The following is a 12,176-nucleotide window of genomic DNA, read 5'->3' as shown; positions in this document are numbered from 1 at the left end:
ACAACCTGGGTGAAGTCAATAAAGTTGCACCCAGGAGGAACAAGTCTCCATTTGATTCCCATTCTTGCTGCATGGGGGAACCGAGGGGTGCAGCAGCATTATCATAACTTTTCATTAATCTCAGTGGGCAACCTTTTCAGCTAACGAGACACATGCCAGCAGAATGCCAGCCTGGTGATAACCTGCGGAAGGCACCGAGGAAGAAATTGCCTTACTGCGTATTTAGTGCCTGCGGCTGCTGGGGTTGCCGCTACCTTGATGAGGGCAGGAGGGAGGTGGGTGGTGTGCGGGGATGCTGCCTTCCCGATGCTCCACGCCATGGGGAGGGATGGGAAAGCCTCTGCCGGGTGAACTGTAGGCAGACGAGCTTGCTGAGCTCTTCTCAGAGCAGGTCGGAGGGAAGCCAGCTGCAACTGAAGAGACAATTAAAAGCAATAACACACTGCTCAGGTGAAATTAGTGTATGCTTCCTCTCAGGGAGCAATATCTCTATGAACAGCTTCAGCCAGGCAGAACAAATATTTGTCTGTCTGGAGGAAGGGGCTACGGGGGACTGGAGGTAAAATTGTGTTTCAGCCTGTGAATCTCTTAGTGAGTGTTGGGTTGGTATAATTCATCTCTGCTGGACAGCTAAAATGATGTAGGTTTTGTTTTTCTTTTCCTCTAGAGAAACACGCAACATGTTGACCTGATCCATTTACAAATAGACCAGCTAAATAAGAATACAGGGAAAGCTTGGGATGGTCTAAGCTGACATGTGGTACAGCTAGTGTTTACAACACTCATTAGGAAGGTAAATGATCCCTAAAACCACTTCCATGAGACTCAACTTTTTTTTCTTTGTGACCTATACCAAAATATAACTTAACAATGCAAAAGAACCTCTCTGTTAAATGGTGATACTGCACAGTGAAAGCTATTCAGAGCTTGCTCACAAAAATAGAGTATTTTATAGGAACTTTATATTACAAAAAACCAGATTATTATATTTTTTGTGTATGATAAAGCATCTATAAAAGTAATGCTATGTAAATATTAATAAATATGCAGTCATCTTGTATTGCATTTCAGGTTATATTGTTCTTATTAATGAGAATGATCATGTATTATATCTTCATAATTAACAGAATGGTGTTCAAGCGGTTTATTTTCCATCTGAACCAAATTTTCTTCTTCTAAAGGTGTTGAAGATGAATCTCAAATATACACAAATGATCAATGAATAAGCTCCTCTAAACCCCTCTTCACTCCCTGTCAAATCTGGTGTACTTACTGTAAGTGAGTCTTGAGAATTAAGTGTTATAGACAATTATAGCCATACAATGCCCAAAGGGGGAAGAACCTGATCTTAGTGACCATGAGTAATACCAAGCAACTTCCACTGAGCACAAGATTAAATAAGGTTCATGAAGTTCAATGAAAGCACATATATGTATAAAAGTAAAGAATGAGAGCAGCTTTACTGGAGACTGGGCTCACAAAGATACTGTTTTTCAAGTTAATGAGAAAATAAGTTTGGCTGCCTTAAAGACATATCTTAATGAAATAATTAACTAAAATGAGCTGCTCTACCACCATCAGAGAGTAAAGAAAGTCCAGCCTATAACTTCAGGGCATATAGAAAGGAAAAAAATAATAGGTGATATAATGAAACAAATTATGTTTACACTAAAAGTTTGAATACAGGTGGTTTACTGGTTGGTTGGGGTTTTTTTTTGGTTTGGGTTTGGTTTTCTTTTACCTTTCTCTTGCATTTCCTCTCTGGGAGTAACTAAAATAATTGTATTTCTTAAATTGCTGTAAGACTTGTTCCTGCAAACATTTAAAATCGTGTAGAAAAGGAGCTAGCTTCCTTCTAAAAATCTTCAGTAACTCACATTTTCTGCAGACAAAGTGAAGGTCTTCCCTAACTAGAACTTCTAGGTATGGACAGAGGTCTAAGCAAGGTGACTTAGTGTTTGACAAGGTAGGTGCACCAAGCAGAGCTCTGTGCTGAAGATGGGTGGCCCAAGCCCTTTCAGGCCCCACTGACAAAGGCACTGAGGTGGGCAAAACTGGAATGTGCCGAAGGAGAGGTGATCCAATAGCACCAGAAGATGAAAGAGCAGAGGTTTGGGGAATTGATAAAGGTGATGTGATGGAGGTTTCTGTGAAAAATTTGAGCTTCTTTCAGTAGAAGCAAGTTCCTATAATCTATCAGCAGTTGTCCATCCAGATGGACAGAGACAAAGGCTGTTTGGATTCTTTTCTGTTCAGTAAAGGTATTCCCACAATACTTCTAATTTTCTATATGAATATTATTAAACTTTTAATTTGGTGCAAAGAACAGGCAACTTTACAGCTTATTCTGTGCACTACAATTCTCATCATGAAGTTACTAGCAAGAAGGAATTAATAGTAATTGTGATAGAAAACAAGGTTGTAATTGTAACTTGTTTTTACCAGTACAAAATTATACACGTGAGCTATGTTTTGCTGTAACTGGGACTTACCTTTTAACTTGGGAAATTTTCAATAATGGAGCAAAGAAGGAAGTTGATGGACATTTCTTTGAACAGTAAACCTCCTGGAAATGTGGAGAGAATGCAATAATCAGCAGGTTCACGTATTTCAAAATTCTGTGTTCATCTGACAGTTCTTTCAATCATTTTTGGTAAAATACATCTGTAGCCATTGTGTAGTGTGTGTCCCCCCCCCCCCCCCCCCCCCCGTAAATTATAATACGGAATGTCATGATTTATTTCATAGCATAAAAGCTGCTAAATGAATACTGACAGCACCATTAGCGTTCTGATCTTGAACTGAAGTGCAAGTCAGCTCTGCTTAAGTCATCATTCTCATGAGCCACAAATAAATGTTCAGTTAAATAGGGCACCATAGGTTAATCAGAGCTGAATTAGAAAAGAAAAATTAGTAAAGAAATGAGCAATTCAGGAAATGAAATGCTGAATCTCTTACTCTAACATTGTTTCTGTAAGCAGCAAATGCCAAAGACTGCAGAACACTAAAACATGGGCCAAATCCTTGATTCTTTCTGAATGAACTAAGAGATAACAAAATTATTTCAGAGCTGCATCCCATGCTCTGCATGCTCCCCCTACACCCGGTACCCCTCGCTCCCACTCTTGGCAAGCACAACTCCAGTGGGATCCACACAGCCTGGACTCCTCTCTGACCACCTTCTGCGAAGAGTCCTGGCCAAAAGAAGTAAAGCAGAGAGAACCAAATTAACTTAGCTAATAGCATTCTTAATCTATCCCACTAAATATCTTCAAATACTGTTGTTCTGCCTGAAGCCCCAGATTCCCTGATATCAGCTTCTAGAAAAGAAAATTAATCCTTCTGCTCACACTGCAACAGGATGTTTAATTTGTAATCTTAACCTCTTCTGAGCTAATGATGATTTGTGACTGTTTAAATCGTAAGTCTACTTCTTTTTCTGAAAAATCATATTCTGCCTCACTTGTTCCCTAATGCAATGCTTCCCATTTTCTTGTTCTTCTACACACTTAAACCGACTATTTTTTTCTATAGTCATATAGATACTACATATCATCCTTTTTGGAGGTGAAACCCTGGATGCTTGTTCCTAGAGTCTTATGAACTCTGTTTAATTATAAATATTTATCATAACTATTTTAATGCTAACCGCTGAAATCCTTTAATGTGCAGAGCTTGTTTTACAAAGAGCCAAGCACTCTGTACTTCTTCCCAATTTCCAAAAGATTTGAGAACAAGCCCCATTAGCAGAGTGCCAAACAGAAACAACACACTTCAAGAAGGAACCATTCCTTCTTAATGGGAAATAATTTTTTTCTCTCCCCATATGTCTCATCCAAAGTTTAGACGTTATTTGAACCTTTACTGGCTTTATCATCTGAGCTATTTAGTCCAATCTATTTTTCTGTCTGAAGGGATCAGCAACATTCAAACTAAAACATGAACAGCTCGACCTCCCAAAGTGGTTGGTTGGCTTGTTCTTAAATCATCCAGAATGATTTCTGCAAGAATTTCCAGACTCAACAAGTGTAGTTTGTGTATGGCTGTTCATTAACCTTTTTCCTTAGGTGAACTCAGAGCACCCTGAAAGGGGAATATAGATATTTATTTTTTTTTTTTCTAATGGAGTTAAATCAAATTAACCTTCCTTTCCCCCCTTTACTTAAAAGAAGTATACTTCAGTAATTCCAAAATAACATACTTAAGCAGAAATAGCTGTTAAATAAAAAACAAACAACACATTATTGACATTCTGAAGTGATTTCTCATTCCAATTAAAATGTTTCTTTTCTCATTTAGAACTCCAAATGGGACTGTGATCAATGGAACGAGATGGCCAGTCTTCACTACTACTGAACAAAAATACTTGACATTAAATACTAACACTTCAGAGATACTGACAAAATTACAAGCTCAGCAGTGTCGATTCTGGAAAATGTTTTTTCCCAAAGTCATGGAAATGACAGGTAAAAATACTTTTCTAGATGATTTTCTATAGCTTTTATACAAGGATCATTTCCTTGATTTCAGTTTCAATCTTTACATTCCTATTTGTAACTGAATTTCCATGATATGCTGGACAAAACTGTCCGTGCTGTGGTGAGGGTGAGCCCTGCAACGTGCCCTATGCATCTGGCCATGGGCTCACCTCCCTGTAGCACCCTCTTACGTACTAGGACAAAACCTGAGGACAAGCCAAAGCCCAGGACTTATGTGGTGTGGAGCTTCTCTGCCCCAAAGTGCAGATGCAACCACAGCATGGGACATTTCACCCAAGAGTGCTGCAAATCTCTGTTCTCAGCCCGTCCCCCACCAGGGTCTTGGCACTGCCTGGCTCTGGGTTCCTGGAGACAACAGGAAAGACCTTGCTAAAGGGGGGCTTCTGGAGGCTTTGGATGTTCTCTATAAACTTCATGTATCCCAAGTGCATTCTGCAATGTTATACTGGGATTATTTTATCCATTATTTATGGGATTACATTATGCAGCCAGTCCACAGGGGATACGAAGTGCATCGCTGCTGCCAGGAGGGGATTCTGTTCTACATCTCACATGAGAGCGCCTTGTGTTTTCTTTCTAGACAGTCAGTCTTTGTTGACAACCCAGAGACTTCAGGGTTTGCCTATGCAAAATAGAACTGATTTGCGCCCAACTGTGTATACATTAAACGTATGCGATTTCACTGCCTAGAAAAGTATAACGGGCTGTTTGAAACTTTAAACTCAGTTGAACACAAAGGACTCAGGTTTTCTTTAGAAGCCCTATGCCACTGTTTTTGCAAAGCCGGCCCAACAGATGAAGCCTCTGTGCTTCTGGACTTCAAAAGGAATTGGTTTTATAAAGTGATTTTGCAGTTCTGGAACTGCATTCTGGGGAGGAGGGGGGAAATCTCATTTCAAAAATAAGATACACTTTTAAAATGTTAATTAGTTATCTACAAGCTTTCCATAAGATTCAGTTTGGATGTTAGTCTTAAAAATATGTAAACTTTCATGGTGCACAGATGATTCTATGTGAAATAATTTATTCTTTCCTCATTTGAGCCTCTAACTGTATTATGGCTCAACTTTTATCCCCTCTCCATTTTCTCAATTAAATCAAGAGAAGAAAATCAGCAGGTAAAATGAATAATTTATAAAGTATAGTCTGTGATTTTAAAATCACAGTATAACAAATTATGGATGGATTTTAGGGAGGTTTCAAAAATTCTGACAAGCCTGTTATGCTGAGCCAGGAGAACCAAACTATTTTACAGATTTCTTTAACCTGGCTGTGAACCCCTGTTGAGTAATGTGCATCTTACAAATGGGCTGTGCATCACCAAATGCTCTGTGGCAGATCAGAAGAGAGCACATCACCAGACAGAGTTCAGCACACCTTGGCAGGACAGCAGAGTTACTTCGCATGGTCCTGTGGTGTGAGGGATGATGAAGCAAGGCTCTGAATCTGCCAGGACTCACAAATACATCACTTAGCCATATTCAGTAATTTAAAACATGAATTTACATAATTTAATTAAAAGAAATTCCTGAGTATATTCTTAGCAAGAAGGAAAGAATAGTTGTGCCTGGATTCTAAGACAGAAATGAGACAAGAACATTATCAAGAAGTAGTGCTGTTTGGTCACGTACCCACATCTATCTGTGCTTGAAATACTATAACAGATATATAATTTTTTTATATTGGTTCCCTATACAATCTTATACAATTCTGACAGAGAAACCTTTAAGATCCTGCTTACAACCACCATATAAAACTTTATATTGTAATAATTCTTTTTACTGAAATATTATTTTGAATATCCTATCTCCTTTTATACCCAAAGGACAGTACATGCCATAAACACAAGTATTTCATTTTCTGAAGGTCTATCTCTTCTATTGCTTCTTCCACTGAACTATTTTTAGAAAAAGAAGGTTGCTTTAACATGATATGGTATAAGATGACAGAGAACAAGAAGCCAGGAAAATTCATGTTATCATTGTCGCAAGTTCTAGTTCAAGTAGGGTTCAGATAGGCAAAGTAGAATCGTATCAGGTAGAACCTGAAGAGGACAATCAAACCAACTTATTTTGGAGAAACTGCAAGGGGATTTCTCATTGTGCCATGAGGTCAGAGTTGGCATGGGTGTGCTCGGTAACAAACCACTTGTTAAGTTACTGGTCAGCTCCTAACACAAACCTTGCTACCCCCTGGAGGTCCCCTCAGCACAGCACAGGTGGCTCTAGATGTGCCCGGCACCTGAGCGAGCCTGTTCCCATGACAGGCTGGGTAAGACAAGATCCTTGAGGCAGTTAAATATATGAGAGAGGAAAATATTTAGTCCCTGCCATCTTTATGGATAGATATTTTTCTTAAGCAACCAAATCAGGTACATTCCAAAACAAACAAACAAACAAAATTGTCATAGTTATGGATTGAGAAAGCTATTAAGGAAAAATACTTAAGCCTCACACATTAACACAACAGTAAGAGCCGTGTATAAAATACTGGCCTTTATATCTCTAAAGCACTTTGTATGATTTTGGAAGATTTCTCAGTGTCTTCTCCTCCCATTTCAATATATGAAAGTATAATTGAAGCCATGAATCAAAAGTTGTCGTTTTGTGTCCAGCTTGATAATAATCACTGGACAGCTCAACTGGACCCAGTCATGCCTTACGTGGGCTCTCAATTCCAGCTAGACACGATTTCTACACAGATTTCAACCCTATTGCCAAGATACCAAGTATATACACCGTTCGCCCTCACCCCAGGAGAAGCTGGGAACATCCAGTAATTAATATTTCATTCGAGGGCATGAGCACTGGGACAATCACAAGAACTTTTTCTGATGACTGCTTCTGAAAGAAACACACCAAAGGGACAGTAAACGATGAGTGACTCTTAAGTAGCTTTTAGAGCAATCATCTGTTAATTATAAAAGGAACTATGTTAGACTCAACCTCCTTTACACAATCTTTAATGCATCTAGAGCTCTAACTATTTATATATGCTGTTTCCTGTTGATTATAGAAAGTTGCAGGCAGCCAAGCTTTCCATTTATTGTTCCATTACTATTTTAGTGTGCCTAATACATATAATGGATAATTTTCTATTTTATTTGATGTTACTGCATCATATAACATCTATAGAGAAATCAAACTTCCAAGTAGGTAATATAAATATATTTTAAAACAACCCTAAGAAGACTTTGAATGTGGAGGCAGAGATAAGTCCAACCTATTGACCAGTGAATAACAAATTGTGTTTGTTATGATCTTCCAAACAGTATGTGGATTCTATAGAGCTTAATATTCTTCTTACCCTGAGTATTTAAAATATGACTATTTGGAAAATTCACCATCAGAAGAAGCGGTCAGTTTCCACAGAGCTAGATGATGCGCTCATTATACATGCAGAAAGGTGGACTACTCAAAAGTCACCTCACCTGCTGCACCTATCAACGGCGCCTATGGGCAATGAGTTGTGTGCCTTAACCCGATTTCTTTAACTCCAGTACCTTGCATTCCAGGCCATAGGAAAGATAACAGACCTTACAACATTTCATTTCCCAGAGAGCTCTCTTGACTTTTGGAAGAAGGAAATAAAGACAGAAAATTAAAATCTGCAGTCCTTAAAAATACATATAAAAAAATATACTGTTGTGGTTAAAAAAACATTGATATGCAGAGTGGGTAATTAAAGAGCATTGAACAGGGGTACTGAAGAATAGATATCATTTGTTTTCTTTTTTTCTGAACATTTATGTAGAAATTATCACCATGAGAATCTACAGCATAGATAAACTTGTAACATTTATCATATTAATGAAACAAGAAGTTTGCAGGTACCCACATTTACGAGCTGTTGAGGACAGCAAAATCAATTCTAACTTGTCATCCCTTATTAATTATACTATATCATAACAGCTATATGGCCTTTGTCCCAATCTTAATGTTAATACACAAAAATACATTTAAGATTAGCACTTTATTGGCACAACTAGCAGTTCAACAAATGATGGTATGGAGATAAATTTAACTTTGCTATAATGCCATTAAAGTAAGGGCTGCGTGCCCGTGTGGAAAGAAAAGAAATGCCAGCTGTCTGCACCGACACTGCCAAAGAATCAAAAAACTTTTTTTTTTTTTTTTTTTTTCCTCTGGTCTGTTAAACTGGGACCTTTCTGAGCAGTAAGCAATGAATTATACCTCAGTGAAGTCTCCCCTTTCCACCTTGTAAACTTCACTGGGCTTTGCATTAGGCTAATCACTATTACCATAAAGTTTGGGCTTGCCTGAATGACTGCGCATAACAATATAACCTCACTGTATTATTAGCTGACTTCCGTAGTACTGCAGCACATTGTAGTAACCCACTGCTCTGAGCTGTAATTATCGGTCAAGTTGAATTCTCTAATCTTTTTTTTTTGCCTTCCAGCTGTCAGCTCATCTAAGTCATGGGTGGTTGCTTCAAAGAGATTGATGATGTTGGTGATAATGGGATGCATTGACTTGTGACTTCAATTTGGATCTTATCACTGAAAAAAAAGCAAACAAATGGGAATCCAAGTTCCTCTTTCAGTGTTTTCCTTCCCTCTTTTGTCTTTTAGATTCATAATGGTGGCTACTCTGAATTTCTTGTTGTCTGCTTTTTCTAGCTGACTCACTTCTTCACCATGATCTTTAAGAAGCACTGAAATGCCTCATAATTTATGCTCTAGAACATTGACTTTTAATTGAAGACATGTGTATATTAGAGGTATTACAGTTTCTAAAGTCTTTGGGCAAACTTCAAACACATCTAAACCTGAATAATTAAAGGAGGAATAGGTGGCTACATCTTTGAATTAAGAAACATGTAAAGGCAAGTTCTTAGAGTTAGGAAAGTAAAACGTTGTGCACGTCTTCTCCCTATAGTCCTATGAGCTATACCAGCATTTACAAATCCTCTATGAGTTAATGGCAGTTGTGGCCTGTAGAAAAAATTTAAAAGTGATCTGAACTTTTCTTTGAACTCTGACATAATCAAAGATTATGTCATATGATCATCTTTGAACTGAGGGAGAGTGGTTAATTTTATCCCTATATTTTCTTCACAATTTTCCTTTTGTCTACAGGCAGCAGTAGAGAACTTCCCAAGAAAAAGTATCTTGGTTTTATTTCTGGTCTCACTGAAACCAAGTAGTAATGTAAATCTCATTTCAAAGTCTCATTAAACTGCCATCTGGACTTCCAGACCAAACAGGTTTGGATATGTTGAGCTAAACTGCAGATAAGCAACCAAATTACTGGATGCTTCTCCAAACTAAATCTCCGTTTCTATTTACTCTCTTTCCACAATACTTTCTCTACTGATGTGTAAAACACAGAAGTATTTCATTTTCACATAACCAGTTAAACTTGCAGTGCTGGCAGATCATAAAAAAAAAAGGGGGGGGGGGGGGGGGGAAGGGTGTATGGATGGATGGGAAGGGCCTGTGCTCTACTGCAGCAGAAGAACATAAAGTCAAAAGAGCATAAAGAAACCACAGAACCGTTATCTCATGGACACCATTCCCAAGTTTTTTTGGAAGCAAGCTATGTCAATATGGGACACCAAGTTAATTAGGTCCAGAATGAATAAAGTATTCATGGAGCATAAATGGTTTCTAAACTTTTTCTTAAAGTCTACAACTGATCCAAAATAAGCCACAGCATGTGACACAGCCTCCGTACGTTAACTTTCCTTTAGCTATTGTATGGGTTGTTCCTGCAAGGTCACTGCATTTCTCCCTAGCATTAATTACTTTTGGGACTGGAGGAAGTGATCCCTGTCCGTAAAATACTCTGGGAACCTTGTAATATGATATATTTTTATTACTCTTCTCATCCTTACCCTTTGCCTTGATGCCCATAACAAATTTGGCAATAAATATTGCCCCGAGACACAGGATTAGTCGGCAAATGCTTTATAGACTGGAATGAAAGAGAAAAAACAAGATGGTTTCATGTTGACCCAGTGCACATTTTACAGAATCCTTCTCCAAACTTGCACCCCTTGCACTTCCAACTTGCGGTTTGATTCCACAGTAGGGTGAAATCCTGGCCATCCATTGAAATCCATTAAAACTAACAATAACGCTGTTGCCTTGAACAAAGCTTTGATTTCACTATATCTTTACAAGCACTTATCTCAGTTTGTGTGTCGTAGTCTTTGGGGTATAGAGGTTTCACTGTGGGGTATACTGAACCAAAGTAATATTTTTTGTGATTGAAAGGAAAAGGTGGCTTTAAAATGATGAATTTGATGAACAGAAGTATTACCCCAAAGCAAGAAGCCCATACATCAGTACATTTATTACCCTGTGGTGTGCCAGAATGATACCTTTGTAGTCCTTCCTTCCTGGTGTAAAGATAAAGTGTTAATCACCGAATTTTCAGTTATTCCAGGTTTAAGAAAAGAGGCAAAAGACCATCCTATAATTTATTTGGAGCAAATTACATTGATAATCAAAATTATTTTTCAATTAGCATATAAAGAGATTCAAATTTAGATTAATGTAACCCATTTCATGTTTTACAGGAAATATTGATGAAGCAGAACGAGAGTGGAAAGCAGGATTCCATCGCTGGAACAATTACATGTCAGACTGGAAAAATCAATTTAATGATTACACTAGCAAGAAGGAGAGATGTGCAGGCTCTAATTAATATGTTTTCCCTTTCCAATATGTCCGTATTACTGTTCATCAGGCAAATATACAGGTAGCTTTCTAACACATCTAGCATTAAATACGTTATGCAGATTAAAAAAATGTTATGGATATAATTTTGATTCCCCAGATCTTTCATTTATATTTTACCTCATATCTCAATAAACAATATAAGGCATCCATACCCTTTGAAGCTTCACTGGGTTAAATAGGACTATAGAGATTAAAGTCTGAAGATTAGTGATGTACATATTATAAACATTAGCTGCTTAAATTCACACTTCAAAGAAACAATGTAATCTGTTACAGAAAAATGGATTTTTTTTAATAGAAATAGCAGTGTTTTACAGTATTGCTATGCAAAACAATTGGTTTTGATCTTTAACTTCAATGCCACAGCACTTAAACCTTGCTACAGACATAATTTAATTGACATAAACATAAAGAGATAACAACTTTGCTGGACACACCAAATGATACCTGCTTGTTAGACCAAAAAGTTTTAAGACTGCCATTAAAGCCTGAATCATTGCTGCTTTACAGCCAAATCTGTAGGACAAAGCCATAGCAGGAAAGTGTTCAACGTATGTACCGAAGGTCTAAGTCACTGGCAGTCCCTGTGCAAGCACAATAACTAAACAAGCCAGAAAAACTGACACCTCTGCTGCTAACCTCATTTTTCAAGGAGTAAAGAGCTACAGATTCACATCATGAACTCACAGCTCTCCCTGGTCAAGCACCCACTGCCTTCAACTGGTAAAAAGTCTCTGCTATGGAGTAAGCTTCAGCTGTGATGTTTTTTTGGTCCTCCAAGTTGCCTCTTAGTTCGAGGGACAGCCCCATGTTTACCGGAACACGACAGATAAGTTTTTATACCTGCAGAAAAGCATTGATCTGCACATCATCAGGTCCATCAGAAAGGAGCCCTGAAAGCCCTGCTTAGCCAGCCAGCTCTCAGCACCAGGGTGGGACCTGGCCCTGAAGCCCTTGCTCCTCCTGAG

At 38.2% G+C, this 12,176-nt stretch overlaps 1 protein-coding gene across 1 annotated transcript in view; it reads left to right on the top strand.

Moving 5' to 3' along the window:
* BCHE (butyrylcholinesterase) overlaps positions 1-11,359 on the top strand; it is a 32,221-nt gene extending 20,862 nt beyond the window's left edge. Inside the window, exons 3-4 of the mRNA XM_056358720.1 lie at positions 4,300-4,466; positions 11,046-11,359. Of these exons, the coding sequence (XP_056214695.1) occupies positions 4,300-4,466; positions 11,046-11,173 (295 nt within the window). The 3' untranslated portion in view covers positions 11,174-11,359. The remainder of the gene's footprint in view (positions 1-4,299; positions 4,467-11,045) is intronic.
* Positions 11,360-12,176: the final 817 nt, after the last annotated feature.

Source organism: Falco biarmicus, chromosome 13 (genome assembly GCF_023638135.1).
Source record: "Falco biarmicus isolate bFalBia1 chromosome 13, bFalBia1.pri, whole genome shotgun sequence".
Taxonomy (NCBI): domain Eukaryota; kingdom Metazoa; phylum Chordata; class Aves; order Falconiformes; family Falconidae; genus Falco; species Falco biarmicus.
Note: the sequence above shows the minus strand (reverse complement) of the source record. Positions and strands in the feature narration are given on the sequence as shown.